The sequence below is a fragment of the Alosa alosa genome, chromosome 13 (assembly GCF_017589495.1).
Source record: "Alosa alosa isolate M-15738 ecotype Scorff River chromosome 13, AALO_Geno_1.1, whole genome shotgun sequence".
NCBI classification, from domain to species: Eukaryota; Metazoa; Chordata; class Actinopteri; order Clupeiformes; family Clupeidae; genus Alosa; species Alosa alosa.
In genome coordinates, this window is record NC_063201.1 from 9,168,558 (window position 1) to 9,187,207 (window position 18,650).

Sequence of the window (18,650 nt, forward strand, 5' to 3'; positions counted from 1 at the left end):
GTCCCAAATGATGTTGATAGTGGTCCTAATACTTTGCCTGGCAGGCCACATTGTCCAATTATTTTACGAAATACTGCTTAATCATACAATATATTCTGCGTCACATAATACATCTTAATTTATTCTTAATGGAAATATAATACACATAGTAGCTCCCACACATCTAGTTTTTTCGAGAGTTTGAATCCGGCATTAAGATGGACACCTAAGGTCCTTATGTCGGACCCCAAGCAAACACTGCAAATTCGTTTTGGGCTCCATGCTCTTGTAGAAGTTCTAGTTTGTGGCATTAACGCATTCATTCATGTTTGTGAGTGGTTTTTCACATTTTAAAACCCCCGTGGTGTCCCTAAGTTACCATGATGCCCGGAGAGACTCAGGCGAGAACCGCAGGAGTTGCTCCAGACGGAACGGCTGGAACTTGTCAAAACTGCGCTGTGTTGAATGAGGTGAAATTACATTAACGTAACGTTACTGGCTAGCGACTTTATTGTGTTATTATTGCCGGCAAAGGAATATAGTGTTTGACTATTTGGTTGGGCATATGTACCAAATGTCAATGTTACCAGAATGGCGATACAGAGAATGCAAAAACTTAAGGTTAAGCATGGAGTTAGCTGTAGCCAACTTGCTAACGCTTCTATATGTTATGTGTCGTGTTGTGCTTGGGTGCCTAATTTTGGAGTGTATGTGTTTCTGTTCTCAGACACTGCACGAATACATGACATCGTTTTTGGCACTAAAGCAGAAGATCATCGAAACAGAGTGAGTTGTCATTTAAATGTCAATGTGCGTTGTGTTTATTTGCACGTTTATTCAGCTGATGTTAGAGCTGGTTGAATGGTGGTTCTCAGACTGTGATGGTAACATTGGTCTATTGTCTTTCCTTCCACAGTAAAGTATTGAACGAGTTCAAAGACAAATGCGATGATATCCTTTCACACTTCCTTCTGTTCATTTGTTAATATGTCATTGCTATAATATGAAAATTACAATCTCATATCGAGGTATCAGTTGGAAATGATTTCGCTTTAGGCTACAGATATCTCTAGGTTTTCATTGTTGTCATACATTCTTGGCCCCATGGTTTACAGCCAGGGCTTAAAGTACTCTGATACTGTGCCTGAATTGAAAATAGATAATTACAGATTCAAAAGTTTTTGATAACTTCAGGCCCAGACATATTCTTCTGCTTTAAGGCTTTGTACTACATTTTCAGAGGAAATGTTTTAAATGCATCAATTACTCCAGAATGGTTGTACTTGTGTGAGTTATGTGTTTGATGATCTGCATATTGTCAGTTAGCCTTGACTCTTTAATACAGCTTCAGAAAACGCAAAGGTAAGGCAACACTTACTGATCTCTCATTACTTTAACACTAAATACCATATTTGAGAGTGCTTAAGAAGGATGTGACCTATCCATGGCGTGTTTTTCTTTGTTGGGAAAATAGTCTGAACTAAACTATGAGAATGATTTAAACTTTGATTTATATACTGTATGCTTATATTTGTGGATGCTTATCCGTTTATAATGTATGCTTAATGTCTGTCTGCTGTGATGGCTATGCTAGTGTAAAACTGGAGAATGATGGCTGCATTGGCTATAGACCCTTTCAAGAGAGTTCCATTATCAGCATCATAGTTGGCCCCACAAGACTTCCTTTTTAACATTCCATATGTTATCTTAATGCAGAGGAAGTAGATTGGGGCCCAAATAGAACGTTCAAGCATTGTTTTTGTTTTTATTGTTGAAAGGGTCTATATTGGAGTCCAGTATAACCATACATTCATGATTCTAGACTGTAATAATAATACAAGTAAAAACAATAATTGGACAGTTAATATTAGTGATTGCCTAGTTGTAAGTGATTGTAACTTGTCATGTTGCAGAACGATCCCACAAATGCCTTGTGTGTGTGTGTCAATATCTTGGCCAATAAAATAAAGCTGCATCTTGGTGGCTCGAATCCCCTTAATTGCAGGGAAAATGCTGACCTCCACAGTCACCTAGATGAGTTGCTCCTGAACGTGGCTCCTTTTGATAGCCTACACAAGGAAGATGTATATATGCAAGAGGAACTGCAGAGGACAAAGGTATGTTCTCTTATAGACATAAAGTAGTAATTTTGACATTCAATACCGAAAAACTGGCTTTGTAATATTGAGAACATTCATAATTCAGAACAATCAAATTTCAAGTTTAAAGCTCACATCTTTGGGCCACCTCTTAATTGTCATTGTCGTTGAAATAGGGTTTTCTGAAGCAATGCCAAGATGGACCAGCAGACCTGAGGAACAGGGACCCTGAGGCCCAGACTTTGTGAGTTAGCATTTCAGAAACCACTCGCTGCTAACTTGCCTCTTTTCACATGCATATTGTATGGAGAATTAACCTGTAATGGATAGTTGTGTAGTGATGCTCGACGTTGTATCTCAGCTCTATCCATTGTTGGCATGCCCAATTGACTAGTGATTTACATGTGATGCTATATATAATTAATCAGATCTAAGGTTTGCACCCCTCTATTTCTCTCTTTCCTCTCTTTTACTTTCACTTATCCTCTCTCTCACACCCTCCCTCTCTTTCAGGAAGGACAGAATTATTTTTCAACTCAAAATTCTACAAGGTTGGTGAATCTAATATTTACCTCTATGTTACACATTAGTCATAGAATCACTGATTCATTTATTACATAACAATGTTTTTGAAATGACAAAGTACATGTATGTGTGTGTTTTGTCTAGACTCAAATCTCAAGCAGAGTGGTGTTGTCACCTCGCTCCAAAATGAAAATGAATCCTTGGAGAATAAACTGCAGCAAACACAAGTAAGTTTCTTCCTTTGCAATCACTGGAAGTTTTAATTATCACTATCAATCTACCAGTTCACTCATTAATACACTCTTTCAACAGGAAAAGCTGCAAAAACTGGAAAAAGAAATAAACAAAGGTAAGATACATTCTTATATGAAAGAAACTAGTATTGATGGAAGTAGAGGATTGTCAGTGACCTATTACTAAGTGAGTATCTTCATGTTAATTTAACATCTCGTCATTTCTACAGAAAAGAAGAGCTCTGGAACACAAACCGAAAGGAAAGGTAAGACCGGCTACCTTAGTAGTGGCTGACAAGGTTCTTAAAAGTTTGCAATTGAGTACCCCCATTTTATGTGATTTGTGCATTCCCATAGAGCTATGCAGCACAGTGGTGCAGACGGAGACCGCAGAGAGGAGCAGCACAGCCGTGCAGACAAACCCCACACACACGGCCAGTGTGCTGGTGCAGACCGACCCTACGGAGGAGAGCATGATGGATCTACGTAAGCTCAACATTTAGCCCTAATGACGCATCAGCAGCGAAAGCCATGCTTTTGGACTGGGTTGCATACAAGAGAAACAGAATTCAGTTGCCTGTGTCTTTGTGTGGTGTAAGTTGTTTTGTGCCTGTTGAGGTCCTGCAGTGTTTTTTCTGTTGTTGAAGTTGTCTTGCTTGTTTCACAGGCAAAATAAGGGAGCTGGTGACCGGCCTTTGGCAGTGTGTGCTGCCCCAGTCACTGTCCGAAATGCCTCCCCAGCTAGGTAAGCACGCTCCGTGTCTCTTCATTCTCTTTTTCAGAGTCCGCTGCTGTCTGGCATCTTCCGCTGCACGCCTGCTTATTTCTTTGCCACAGTGAAATGTAGCATTTATTCACTAGCCATTTTAGCCGACACTTTTATCCAAATCAGTGTATATCATTGCAGAGATGATGTTTTTCAGTGTGTGGCACTTTCACTTAACCTGACTCTCGCCAGATGAATTTCGTTCCGCCTAGCTCCACTCACATCCATCTGGGATCGGTTCTGTTGAGAGTGAATTCGGCACCAGATTGCATGGTAGAGCCAAACAGGACGCAGGGCGGGAGTTTCATAGATGTGACATAGCGTAGAAAGCGACTGTGAGACTGTTCTCAGCATCACGGGTTGACTTCGATGTGAGTGGTTGACGTAGCACGTCAATAGATGACGGCCAAGTGGCTTATCCAATCATATGCAAGGATTTTTTTGATAAGGTCCAGCCTTCTGAAGCACCACTCCAATGGATCGGTCCCAGATGGATGAGTGGAACTAGGCGGAACGAAATTCATCTGGCGAGAGTCAGGTTAACTTTCACTACCAACTCAGTCACATTGACTTCAGCATTAAGAATAATTGAATGTGTTACTGTCTGAACATTCTCTGCAGTATATTCCAGCGATTTTAACTGTGATTTTTGTCCCTTCCGTGTTTCTGCATATCAGGATCCTTGACATGTCACTCTCCTTTGGTTCGACCAGTTAGTCCGGCTGGGGTTCCAGTGCCTAAGGAACGTCTTCACATGTCACCTGTACCTCTGTCTCCTGCCAATGTGCCAAGAACCCCTGTCCGAACTCCTGCCAGGCCAGCTGTCCGAACCCCTGGCAGGCCAGCTGCCCCCTGTGGGAAAGCCCCTTTGCCAGCGGAGGAGATTTTGGACTTGTTCAGATGGCTGCCCCCTCTGCTCTCACCTATTCCCAGCCCTGTCCTTCAGAGGGTATGCGTCACCGCCGGCCACTGGCCCTCCTCCCTCCACGCAACTTCCGCTCTGTTCGTTGGAAATGATCATTTAATAACATGACCATCTAAATGATCATTTTTACTTCTCAAAAAAGATTATTTAGATGGTTGTGCTATTCATCTCTGTATGAATTGTAATTGTTAGAGCATCTAAAGAAAGCTTTTTAGCAAGGGTTAAAGGATAAAGACAATTTGTTTGTTTTTTAAATGGTTATTTGTTTACAATATGGGAAAACTGACAGACTATGACCATTCATTATCCCACTGTAGTCCCATAGAGGGTCCAGCATTGCTTTGTGTTAATGCTTATTTATTTGCATTTTGACATTCTGCTGAAATCTTTTTGTGTTTACCCTTTTCAGAGTAACGTGGAGGAAGACTTGCAGTTATCAGACGAGGAGGACGAGGAAGAGCTCCAGACATTCAAGCAGGAAGACGTGAAGGAGGCCGCATTCCTCGCTAACGGCTTCAAGACGAACGGTCAGCTCCGCTCTCCTGAGTCCCCGTCTGAGGTCAAGTTCCATCAGACCTCCCTCTCCGACACACACGGACAAACCACAGACCGGAAAAGCGAGGCTGTCTGTCTCCGCATGTCCGTTAACGGAAAGAGCAGAAGGACTGCGGCTCCTGTGCCGGCGAGCGTTGGGTCCCCTGGTGAGCGAGAAGGACATGGGGAAGAGATGGCGAGCGTTGATGATGTCATGGAGTCTGAGGTGGTCAGGGATGTGGTGATTCCTTCAGCGGAGGCGTGTGGTGATGGCACTGCTGATATGGAGTGGGACCCCACTTCAGTGGACGGCCTGGAAGGTGTTCACACTGACCCTGCTGTTGGGTCCGGCACAGAACCATATCACAGCTCTGGGTTTGGAGTTACTAATGGGGTCGGACTCTTGGAGACCAAAGAGGATAACACTGAACTCAAAGACAGTCCTCTGAGAAATGGCCCTGCTACTCTTAAGCCTGTAGACGACTCAGAGATGATTGTGTGCAATGTTGAGCTGCATGAGGAGCAAATATCATTTATACAACCTCCTTTGACGGACTTTGCCTCAACTCCGAAACCTCAAGTCAAAGATCAAATTGTGAGAATTAGTAAGAAATGCACTGGTGAGGCTCTGGGGTCAGAGTCATTGAATGGAATACAGAACGCCCATGATCTGAACCAGAATGAGGTCCAGAACACTGTGTCCTCTGGAGTGGGACAGAATGGACAATGTCCGAATCATCATGGCCCAGTGAATTCTAGAATCAGAAGAGAACAGAAGCAGAATTCCTCCAGTCACACTCCTGATGTGGGGAACACAGCTTTGAGAGACGAGTGTCAGAATGGACAACATCAGACGTCTACTGATGTGAGAAGCAACGCAGACCTGTCTAAGGGCACGTGTGGAGCTCGCAGGGGGAAACCCTCGGCGGACGTGTGTGGGGACATCGAATCCTCCGAGGATTACCGCACTCCGCAGCGCAAGGTCCGCGTAGCCCACTCCCGGCGGGAGAGCCAGCAGCCCGCTGAAAGCATTAACGGCACCTCGGTGGAGGGGGGGTCGAAAGAGAAACCCTCAAAGGATCTCACATGTGGTACAGATACTCAAACTCCAAGCAGTCCAGTGGCGCGGGGTGGTGTGGATGTCTGGTGTGTTGATGAAGACGTTGACCTTGCGACTAACAAAAACACCGAACGGTCACGTGTGAGCCGTGGAGATACAACGACAAATAGCATTGATGCTCCTCCAGCGCTGCAGAGTCAAGAAGACCCACAGCCTGAGGTGGAAGAGCAGATGCAGGAGCATCCACAGCGTACACAAGAGAACTCCAATGGACACATGCAAGAGGAGGACGCACGTGTGCCTGATGTTCAATCTCCAGACAGGCCGGTCATCACCAATGGCACAGCCACACTCAAGCATTCAGCTGATGGAGTAGTCCATACAAATGGCTTTGGAGGCTCACATTGTGCATCAGAGGATGATGGCAGCTACACCAGGGTCAAAGGCCTGCTGGAATCTCTTCAGCCTGTCTCTACAGCGTCCTTAATCTCTCCTAGGGAGTCGGTCCGAAACATTCGCTCGATGATGGGCCCCCCTCTCCGCCCTCTGCTTCCTCCTCTGATGTCCACCCCTCCCAAGCCCGGTAGACTGGACCCGTGTGGACTCGCAGCGTCACCAGATGGCTCTGAGGGGGCTGTGGCGATGCCCTCCGCTAACTTGGCACTCCGGAACGGCCCGCAGAAGATCTCCTTCTCCCCCGCCACCACCACCACCGCTACCGCCACCCCTGACAACCCCGTCCCCCTGCAAAAGCGTCCACTCCTCCCCGCTGCAGTTCGGCTCGGCCACGCCCAAACACGCCGTGCCGGTCCCCTGCAGGCACCCGGCGCCGCTGAACCCCGCGTCTCCTGCCACGCCCGCCCAGGCCCAGGAGAACTCCATGCAGATGCTGGACTCCATGTACCCGGAGCTGTCGGCTCAGGCGCGGACGCTCAACATCCTGCGCGGGAACGTCTGCAAACTCGTCCGGCCCGGTCCCGCCCCGGCCCCGAAACCCAGCACGCCCCCTCAGGCCCCCGGCAGCCACGCGGCGTCCGGCTTCAACTCGGTGACCACGGCCTTCACCAAAACCCAGCAGGCGGGCAAGCGGTCCGGGACCAACGTGCTTTTGCCAAAGAGTGCCAAAAAGTTACGCCTAGGCAACTCTCCTGTGACTGTTAGCGCAAGACCGCCGTCAGACCTCGCCATAGAGCCCTTACCGACCGACAGGGAATCGAAAGAGCCACAGACCCCTAACGGCTTGCACGTTGTAAAGAATGAACGGATTGCTCCACTGGACAATGCAGGAAGCAGCAAAGAATGTGTTATTTCTCAGGCTCTGGCTAAACTGGGAAGCTCTTGCTTTGATTTGCTGGTAGTGGTTAAAAGTCATGTCTTCGTCCTTCAAAGGATCTCTTCTGTCCCCATACTACGAGATGAAGAGAAGGAGTTGGTTTCCGATTTCTGCACAACACATAAGGTTAGTAGCAATCCCACTCTCTTATGTTACCAAATCAAAAGGCATTTGAAAGAAGTTTTTTTTTTTTTTTTTTTTTTTTTAAAACTACACCTACAAATAGAGAATTTTTTGTGTTTTAAGGACATTTCTGGTATTTTTCAACTTGGGGCCCTATTATCATTTTTGTCTTTATTGAAAGTTCCTGAAAACATCAAACAATAGGGTTCAGGCTTGAATTCTCCTTTAAAGGGACACCAGGCAAGCCTGATGCTTTTTCTCTACGAAACTCCCCCTCGCTTGGTTTGAAGCTCTTTTCCTTTTCTTTGCATCTTCCGTCAAGGGTTTTCGCTGCTTCTTCGCCGGCTCTGCCATTATACACACGTTTGCAACAATCTCTAGCGTTAGCCTGCCTGCTTCGGTCGGCGGGTAGGATACACTGAACTTGCAAGCGGGATATTCTTCCTACAGGCAGTAGGAGCGGGCGAGAGAGTCTTTATTCAGTCATTTAACCATATACCGACTTACGAAAATGAGAAGTAATTAACACGAAAACGTTGCCTGGTGTCCCTCTAATGTGTTGCTGAGAAGAAAATTCAACCAAACTTTCATATTTTATTCAGGTTTGTCTGTTGCCAGTGAAATGAATGCACATATAAGTTATCAAAGCGTGTTGGAGAGTGTTAAAACATGCATCTCTTTAATCGTGAATGTCATGCTGATTAGTCAGGCTATGGTCCACGTTGCTGGCTGTCCATAGGCAAGGACAGCCGAGTGGCACTGGCCATACCTATCTGTGTGAAGGGCTGAATGAATGCAGCCCTTCAAAAGAACAGCTTCAAAAGTTTTGCTAACTTCAGGCACAGATTTTTTCCCCCCCATGTGTATGAGTGCTTCAAAGTCCTGTGAATGTCCTGAGATGTGAATAAATGCCCCTTTTCAGCTGCCAGTACAATAAGCCGTCACCATCTGAGCCCCCTGCCCAACACTAATGATGTGTGTCCTTTCAGTCTTTGACCGAGGACTTCCTGTCAGCCATTTTGGCTCAGCTGAAGGCAGAGAGGACGACTTTGGGTGGGGATCACCTCCAGAGCCTCTGTCGAGTCTATACCGCACTGTGCCGCCAGAACAAAGATCGGCTCAAGGCCAACACCCTGGCCTATAGTCTCCTGAAGGAAGGTCAGCTGTCAATATAAAATGCACATTCTGTTTGGCTGTCGGTGTGTGTTTGTGTGCTAATACTGAAGTGTGCGTGTGTGTGTGTGTGTGTGTCTGAGCAGACTTCCCGGACGCTGCCAAACACCTCCTGTTCATGGTGACCACCTGGCCGAGCTTGCTGACCCGTGAGAGCACCCTGTGCAGAGCCATCCACTCCGTCGCCCGCACACGGGCGCAGGCAGACATCCTCCGCTGTCTCAACGCCTACCTCCACTGGGACTCGGTCAGTAAAGGCTCCTTTATGCTCAACATTTTCAATTCAGATAAGGATAAGGACGAAGCGTTCTGTCGTACTCTGTGTACATACATTTGAATGAATCAGGCGCAGCATGAAGAGGGCCTCGTCCTCCCTATAAATGCTAATGGCCGGGTCACATTTATCAAGCCAGGAGCAGGAGATGAGAAAGTTTTAGTTTAGCATTCACAAAAACTGTCTGCATGTGTTTTCCACAACTGAACTAGACTAGCCTCATTGACTGCATTACAGAGAGTTGGTGTTTTCAGAGACGAGGAACAGAATCAGAATGTTGAGAAGGAAGGAACAGAGATCATAAAACTACTTTCTGCATGTTCCTTCAACAGCCTCATTATTATGGCTTGTATTGTTTGATTGATCTTGACCAGGCAATGCAGAACTACAATGGAACAAAAATAAATTGTGCTATGCATTTTTATTATTTAGAAAAATATAATGTAAGAATGTTTTCATTACTTTCTTAAAATGCTCTGCTCTACAGAACCCTCCCTGTGACATACCTCAGCTGATTAACAGCACAATGATGGCCCTACGCACTGGAGAGAACATGCAGTTTCAGCCCCACAGTCGCCACGGTGACGACCTTTGCCCCACGTCGTGGGAGTACATCTTCACCCTTGACCTCCTGTGTACGCATCAGAAGTGGAAGTGGACGCATGACAACATCATCCGGTACCGGAGCTCATGGCACTAATAGTTATCACATAAGACAACTTTTTGAGCAATGTTGACACCTTATGGGCAACCACGTGACAAGGTACATGAGCTCTGCCCCATATCTACTGATGATGGAAGTTCTCCAGAAGGCAGTTGTTGCCGCATATCAATTGTAAAGTGGCAGAGCAACATTGGTCAAAAAGTCGCCTTGTGCATCATCAACTCTGTCAAGCAATGTTAGGATTTGTTGCTGTGTGATAGATTGTAAGTCATGCACTGTTTTAATGAAGACCTCTCTCTCTTCCCCATTTTCTGCCTCCTCTTCCTCCTCCTCCTCTTGTCATTTTTTCCACTGCAGCAATGACCTTTGGCCCATAATGAATGCGTGGGTGACCCAGCCGCGGACACAGAAGGGTCCCATCCAGGACGTGACTGTGGCCGCGGTTCTCCGACTGATCGGTACGTTAGTTTGTCAGGAGGGACATAGCCATGCTTTTGCTGTGTAGGCTTCATCTAGAGGCTCCATGCATCAACAGTGACGACAACCACGCTGCTCTTCTCTGTTGTAATGACGAGAACCACGCTGCTTTCTCTGTTCTAATGAGGAGAACCACGCTGCTTTCTCTGTTGTAATGACTAGAACCAAGCTGCTTTTTCTCTGTTCTAATGACGAGAACCACGCTGCTTTTTCTCTGTTCTAATGACGAGAACCACGTTGCTTTTTCTCTGTTCTAATGAGGAGAACCACGCTGCTTTCTCTGTTGTAATGACGAGAACCACGCTGCTTTTTCTCTGTTCTAATGACGAGAACCACGCTGCTTTTTCTCTGTTCTAATGACGAGAACCGTGCGGCTCTCTCTGTTCTAGGGAGACTGGGGCAGCAGGGCATTAAGGAGAAGTACTCAGCTGCCGTCCGCAAGATGGCCTCCGTCATCAACATGCTCGGCAAGCAAGGACAGGCTGAAGGTTTGTGTGTGTGCGTGTGCGCGCGCGTGTGTGTGTGTGTGTGCGCGTGCGCGTGTGTGCATCTGTAACTGATCACATGGAACAAACGCAGGAGTTTGGGGCTGGTAAATGTAGCCAGTAGCGCAGCTCTGACCAGTGTCTGCTCATCATATAACAAGTATCTGGCTTTTGGGAGTGAACCTACCACACCTGTGGGGGTTTAAGCCAAGAGGCGATTGGTAAATGGACTGCGTTTACAGTATAGAGCCCCCTCACACTCAAAGCGCTTTCCAGAGTAATGCCTTACATTCACTTATTCAGACTTAAAGGGAAACTTGGCAGGATTAGCTGTATTTCCCCCTCTGCTGGAGAAGTTGTGCATTATGCTATTTCAAACAGTGGAAATTGTAACAATAAAGCACATGGATTTGTTTACAAGCTAGCGAAACGCTTAGCATAGCAGAACAATGTGGATGTTACAATGTAAGAAACACGATTTATCTCTACCTTCTTGTTTCTCACTTCTCTTACCGGGACGGTAGTCTGAAATTTGCAAAATTGGTTTTCCAACTATCCAAATGATTTCTAAACGGGTTTATTACAGTTTTTTTCAATCGCTAACAAGCGCTTACCCATACTTCAGATCGTTTTTCTAAACTCTTAACACAGACTCACAAGTGCAAAACACAATTGGCCAACTGGATAATTTTCAGTTACACTTTACTTGACAGTGTCGACATAGAGTGGCATGACACTGTCGTGAATGTGTCATAAACAAGTCATAAACGTTTGACATAAGGCTTATGTTATTAAGTGACATTCGGTTTTTGTCATAACAAGTTAGGGTTAGGTTTAGGGTTGGGGTTGGGGTTAGGATTAGAGGTTAGGGTTAGGGTTAGGTTTCATGTGTCATGACAGTGTCATGTGTTCATGCCAGTGTCATGTCACTCTTATGTCGATACTGTCAAGTAAAGTGTTACATAATTTTCTTCTCAAAAACACATGTTGTTAAATATATACTAACTCTTCATTTCAAAACAGTACACATCTTTCTCTGCACACACTAACTTTACCAAAACACTGGAAATCTGACTCAAAATGAAATTATTCTGTCAAAGAATAACACTTGTTTTCACTTCACAAGGTACATGCAGTCAATCAAAGTACACCAGGTTTCAAAATACTGGCTATTGTTGACATTACAAAAACTGCATAGACTTTTATGTTTCAGTTTTACAGGTATTTGCATGCAAAACATGCTATCCACCGTTTTTACACTAAATTTCTCTGTTGGGAACTGTATGGCCACATGTAATGTTCACATTCAAAAGCATTCCAGTAAAAAGCCCTTTACTGTTTACTACAAGAGGTACAGTAGAAATACTGTTTACAGTACGATAGAACAGAAAAAGTTTTACAGTATTGCTTACAGTGAACAAAATATCCATGAAACACACAGGAGCATTCTGAATAAAAAACCACAGCAAAAAGCCCAGATGAAAAAAAAATACATGTAGATTTGTGAGCATCCTGTTACATGGGGTTAATGTAATGCTAATAACACTGTAATAACTAATAATAGTGGGTAATATAATACTAATAGTTTCTAAATTAGTTACTGAGTAGTATGTTTAATACTAGACTGTTCTAATATGTGCTAATAGATAATTCAATTTGTTGAATGCTAACAGTTTTGTGATCTTCCTTTTCTGATGTCGTTGTTTGCCTTCTGTTGCTAGGGGTGCTGTGGGAAGTGCAGTTAGCGGCGGCCTATGCCATATACGACCTGTCACCTAGCAACCCCAAAGAGGCCTTGGCAGCGCTGGCAGAGTGGCGTGGGGAGGCGACGGGGCCTGTGCCCCCCGGAATCACCAGCTGCCTAACGCAGATCTCCTCACTCAGCAGGAAGGTCTCGTCCTGAGAAACACACACACACAGACACAGACTTTCCATAACTCCTCTCATAGCACCTTGGACTTTGCAGCATCTTCATGTTTCTATTTGTATTTGTTTAGTTCAGTTTTAAAGCCGACTGGGCTGGGAAGCTGGACCCTCTCATAGCCTCACACTTGTCTTTGTAAATATGTCTTTTGTAAGATTGTCTTTTGTAAATATACCAAGAAAAGCCTTTATTTGTGTAAATGAAACTCAAAGCTTTGAGCACTGTAGTAAAGTAATAATGACATGTACAACTTCCCATAATAAAATTTCTTACTGCGTTTGTACTGTGTGTTGGTGTCAAGCCATACTTGATAAGGTGAAGAAGGATGAAGTCATTAGCATAAGCACTAATTCTTTATGTGTTGACAAATATGAGTCCTACTTTTACCAGCAGGAAGAGAGTTCTTGTAATGGGTTGTATTCCCCATTAAGTATTTATCATGACTAAAAATCTCTGTTGAAAATGAGACTACAATCTTCTTTTCATTTTCTCGTAAAGTCTTTAGATAATTCCTCACATTCTCATATCAGACTCACTTGTACAGACTGTAATGCGCTGTTTTCTCCAGTAGATGGGGCTCCTGTAACAAGAGAATGTAGCTGTGACCTGAAATTGTTGAGGAGAGACCATGTTCCTTTTGAAGCCAGTGCAATAAGTATGAATGTGCCAAACCCACTCTGATTTCATGTTTGGGCTTTCAGGCTCCTCAGCGTTTAGTGGGAGTGAGAGGAGAGTCCACCGTGCAGAGAGGAGATTATGGATTGTACAGCACCGGCTTTTTTCAGGAGCTTTTGGGATTTAGATGGATTTGTGAGAAAGCAAAGTGGCTGAAGGTGTGTCTATGCGATTGGTTGAAAAAAAAATATTTCACATAAATGTAGTTTTATACTTTTATCTCTACCTCCGAGCTTTGCCACCATTGTGTGGAAAAAAAAAAAGAAATCCTGGACTGTAATCGCATGAGGATTTGGAGAGATTTCCTTACATTTTAATTTGATTCTTGGTGTCGTTGGCCACCTTCTATCACAGGCTGCTGTGCCTGTGCTTTGCCCAGTGACAGTGTTTGAGACACAGTAATTAAAACAGGCATGCTGCAGTACTTGTGTTCGCCTTCTCTACAGCCTGGTTTCTGGGACATGGATTGAGCCTTGTCCTAAACTAAAAGCTTATTTTTTCCAGCGCAGATGTCCATTGAAGTTCTCTTTTAGTCCGGTTCAAGGTTTAATCCATGTCAGGGAAACTGGCCCTTAAAGGATTAAAACTGTATGCTTAAATGGATTAGCACTCAAATTGATTAGCACTTTCTCAGATTCAGAATTTGGCCAAGTATGTTCACCCATACACTATAGCAGTGAGACTTAGAGACAAGACATATTTAAACACATGTAGCCCATATGTAAAAACACACACAATACAGTATTATTTCATGCATTTCTTTTGACAATACTGTATATTTCTGGTTAATTATTGGTGTTACTCCAGAGATGTAGCACTGGACACTTGATGAGCGCCCTACAAATGGAGTTTATTCCCGTAGTGTGTGTATGTGTATGTGTGTGTATGTGTGCGCGCGCACTGCGCATGCTCTGCATACTGAATAGCTTTGTGATATTCTCATCAGTCCAAAGCAGCTATAGGGTGCTCTAAAACGTGGGAAAGAATGAATTTACACTCTGATAACCTTTCAATTGTCAGATATGTAAAAGGTCACTTATGTATGAGGCTATTCAAATGCACACACACACACACACACATATTCATTTGTTGGTGTAATTCATCGGTAGTGTTTTCTAAATGTCATTTTCAACAATACTCAGCCATGAATTAGGAATCATCTCTCTCTCTTTCTCTCTGTGATGTTTTCATTATTATAAGATGCTACTGAAAAGCAGTGATAGGAATACACAAACAACAATCAGAAAATCAGGGATCAAAAGGAACATGAAAAATGAAGAATGAGCTGCACGTACACATAATGTGTGTGTTTGTAGTCGGCTGGCCGCTGGTATATTTTCAGTCTTTTCTCTCAGGGTGTTTCAGATTTGCTGAGCAGATCTCTGAGATTCTCTATCTCGCTCCCCACAGAGGAAGCCATCCTCATCACAGCTCTGCCACACACACACACAACACACACACACACACACACACACACACACACACACACACACCAGGGCAGATCCATTCTCAACATAACTGTCATGCTGTCGCCAATGTGGCGTCTGCTGAGACAGCGTGAGAAGCCACATCTCTGGAACATGAACATCACTACACCACATGAGAGAGAGAGAGAGAGAGAGAGAGGGAGAGAGAGAGAGAGAGAGAGAGAGAGGGAGGGAGAGAGAGAGAGAGGGAGGGAGCTACAGAGGTGAATGAAGAAAGGGAAATGGCGTGGCGTATTCCTCATCTCTGCTGATACTAAAGGTAGCTTCTAGGACTTGAGGTGGGAGTCATCCAGCATCTCCTCCAGGTATGCAGAAAAGTCTTCAGGCCCTGGAAGTAGACCAGTGGACATGGATACATGCTATGTGGCAGCTTTTGAATGATGTGTTTATTGTGAACACCCTGTGTAAAGGGTCATTTCAAATCTTAGTATTATCACTGAGTGTGGAAGTAATATTCCTTCAGTAAGTAGGCCTACTGCAATTATGTATGCATCTCCCCCAGTGCTTTGCTAGGCTCAGAGGAACTGAAACTAAACACACAGCACCAGCAGCATGCAGCAGCGGCGGCAGCAGCATGTGGTGAATGGAGTCCCATAGATGTAGAAAACCTCAATTAATTCAGTGCTACTGTAGCGCCCACCGTTATATTTCAGCTGTGTACGCACTAATTATCTATTCATAAGGACAGCATGAGTTACGCCATACAGGGATATTTGTGTATGCTCGTGCGTGTGTGATGCGTGAGTGTGTGTATGTGTGTGTGTGTGTGTGTGTGTGTGTGTGTGAATGAGAATGAGTGAGTGAGTGAGTGTGTGCTTAACACACACTTAACACACACTCGGTTAAGGCAGAGAGTTTCTGCCTTAACACTCTGAGCACATTATACAAACAACCGCAGTCGCTTAACTCTCTCTCCCCTACAATAAGCAGCTCTGAACAGAAGAGTCAGGCACGATGTCCCTCTTGAATCCCGTTCGCTTCCGTTTCGCATACTCTCTGACAGCTTCACCCTTTACAAAGGGTGTGACCAATCCATTCTCTACCCTTTAAAATAGTATTAATTCAGCACCACCCTCCCCTGTATTAATTCTAAAAATAGAACTCAGAAGCCAAAAGGGGGATTGCGCAATCCTTGAGAGGCCCATTCCTCTGCTGTATCGAGGGGTTCCCAGTTCTATTGTGCTGGTTTGTCTTTGTGAACGCTTAAGTCCCAGATCAGACCCTACCCAACCAGAGGAAAGGCTAAAGGAGAGCTGAGCTCTTATTGGATGGGGACAGGGGGGTTCTGCCCCCCCCCCCTTCTATTCCATCCTTAATCTGTATTCTGATTGGTGAAGAGGGAGCAAGGTAACAAGGAAACGTCCTAGTTTTCCTCTTGGTACACCCCAAATCTGCATCTCGATTAATGGAAAGGAAGGGGGAGGGGACAAGGAGGGGGAGACAGAGGAGGCTGAGCTGACTGGGGTGTGTGTATTCCTTCGGTTCCTTCTCGGTCCCAGAGGAGAGCAGGTGCTGAACACACTAATCTGTGACACACACCACCAGCCACAACTCTGTCGTCCAGTGCAAACACACACACACACACACACACACACACACACACACACACACGACACACATACTGAAACTGCACTACAGTTGAACTGCCAACACTTGCCATGCTCCTGCTAAGACCTTCCACACTTTGTCAGGGGAATGTTCTCTTCTCTGTTTCTTCTCACTTCAGACATTGAGTAGAGGACGGATATGAGGATTTTGAACTATGCAGTAGTTATTCTTACAGGTTTGTAATGTTTTGACTGAACTTGCCTCACCCACACAATTAAATCTGTTAAATCCTCTAACTCAATCACACTTTGGTTCATGAGGGAAGCTATGGAGATTGATAAACTCAAGATTTCTGTCAATTCTTGTCACTGGCTTGTCACTGTGCCTTTTTCTTGAAGAAAAAAAAATCTGGCTCAGGCAGAAACAATACATGAATTAACATTCACAATAATGAACAGCCAGGCTGAGACAAAGCGAAGATGGAGTGCTGTATGTTCCTTTGTTTTCAAGGCAACAACAGCTATATCCAAATGAGAGCATGGCAGTTTGTCTTTGAATAGATTTGGAGTGAATCCTTCTGTCACAGTTTAAACTGCAGATTAGAGGGCAAATAACCCACTAGCAAACATGGCTAATAAACATTAACATGCATTAATATTAACATTAGATCAACATTACAGAGTAGGTTTAACATATATTATATTCATGGACATTTTAAGACATTGTTTTTTGTTAGTAAACATTTACTACATTTAAAGCAACATTTTCAGCCATATTATTATCCTACGATAATCTTCTATTCTATGTGGTTCTGGACTATGGACTATGTGGAATGAGTAATAGTCAAAAGTCATGCAGTTTCCCCTCTAAAGTCATTCTGTTTGAGGATGATTTTCACATTATTTTTTAATTCAGGGTTGTTTCAGTTTGAGCTACTCTGTTCATTGAATATTAAAACACAGAGCTAACCTGAAATATAATGATATATGAAATAGAGCTCATGGAAATCTAACACCAGAGAGCATAAATCTTACTGTACCATATCCTCCAAGACGACAGAACATTATTGCAGAATACTGACTGAATAATAATGTGATTTTAATCATTGAAATGCTGAAAACAGACTCATTGAGCTTATGTTTGCTGACATGTGATGGTAAAGTCCTTGAGTGAGTTACTTCTGGACCTCAGAGATAATGGCAAGTCTCTGAGCAGTGAGTGTGTGTGTGTGTATGTGTGTGTGTTTGCAAACACTGAAGAGCTTTCGTCATTGGAGTTTAAAGTTTCTATTTATAGCACAGCACCGTCAGGTTTGAGGAGTCGAGAGGAAATCCTGAATTTGCCCGTACTGGTCAACACACTCCCTTAGCTCTCTCTCTCTCTCTCTCTCCCTCTCTCTCTATCGCTCTCTTTCTCACCTACACACTCCCTTAGCTCTCTCTCTCTCTCTCCCTCTCTCTCTCTCTCTCTCTCTCTCCCTCTCTCTCTATCACTCTCTTTCTCACCTACACACTCCCTTAGCTCTCTCTCTCCCTCTCTCTCTATCGCTCTCTTTCTCACCTACACACTCTCTTTCTTTCTCTCCTTTTTTCTCTCTCACTCACCTTCTCTCTCTTTTTCTCTCTCACTCACCTCCCCCTCTCTCACTCTTTTTCTTTCTCACTCTCTCTCTCAGTCTCTTTCTCTCTCCTTTTTTATTTCTGTAAGTCTCTTGATTTGTATGATCTTCTTACTCTCTGTCGAGACCAGTCCTTTCAGTCCTTTAGTAGCTGTGGGAAACATGAAGAGCAGGCTCTGGGGTGGTTTGATCTAGTTCTGTTCTGTTGTGGACCCATTGGATCAGAACCAGTAGTCATGGACCGCCTGGTGGTATCTGCAGAGAAATCAATGAAGCGTGTCAAGGAAAGAGAGAAGGATGAGAGAGTCCAAATGACAGAGAGAGGATGCGGAGACTGATATGGAGACAAGGGGAGGAGAGAGAAGGGGAAATACGGGGTGGTGGGGGATTGAAGTGACATCATTTAAATGACATCATTTAAATTAACTTACCCTACATAATGTCTTTATTAATGCATTTAAAATGCATTTTCTATACATCCATTATCAGTTAGTTTGCATCTATTGGTCTTGCTTTATATTCTTTCATCTCTGTCTTTGTTCACCTGTTTTATTCATTCCTTTTTTTCTGATTGCCTTTCCACCATCATTCTTTCAGTCTCCTTCCATCCCTCTGTCTCTAGTTCCTCTTCCATCCCTCTGTCTCTAGTTCCTCTTCCATCCCTCCATGGCTTAGATTGCTTATCCATTCGCTTTTTCCTTCATTCAGACTGCTTCTCTCATCCCCTTTATCTAAAGAATGTCCTTTT

The 18,650-nt window shown here is 44.2% G+C and overlaps 1 protein-coding gene across 1 annotated transcript; it reads left to right on the top strand.

Moving 5' to 3' along the window:
- The first annotated feature begins 209 nt into the window (after positions 1-209).
- ice1 (KIAA0947-like (H. sapiens)) lies at positions 210-12,857 on the top strand. The gene is made up of 21 exons (XM_048261500.1): positions 210-449; positions 707-765; positions 896-930; positions 1,323-1,341; positions 1,985-2,096; positions 2,255-2,322; positions 2,592-2,629; positions 2,748-2,830; positions 2,916-2,952; positions 3,067-3,102; positions 3,194-3,322; positions 3,504-3,581; positions 4,280-4,551; positions 4,937-6,765; positions 6,806-7,580; positions 8,567-8,735; positions 8,837-8,997; positions 9,512-9,702; positions 10,046-10,146; positions 10,555-10,653; positions 12,372-12,857. Exons 1-21 carry the CDS (start codon positions 360-362, stop codon positions 12,551-12,553), a joined length of 4,563 nt encoding a protein of 1,520 aa, XP_048117457.1. The 5' UTR covers positions 210-359; the 3' UTR covers positions 12,554-12,857.
- Positions 12,858-18,650: the final 5,793 nt, after the last annotated feature.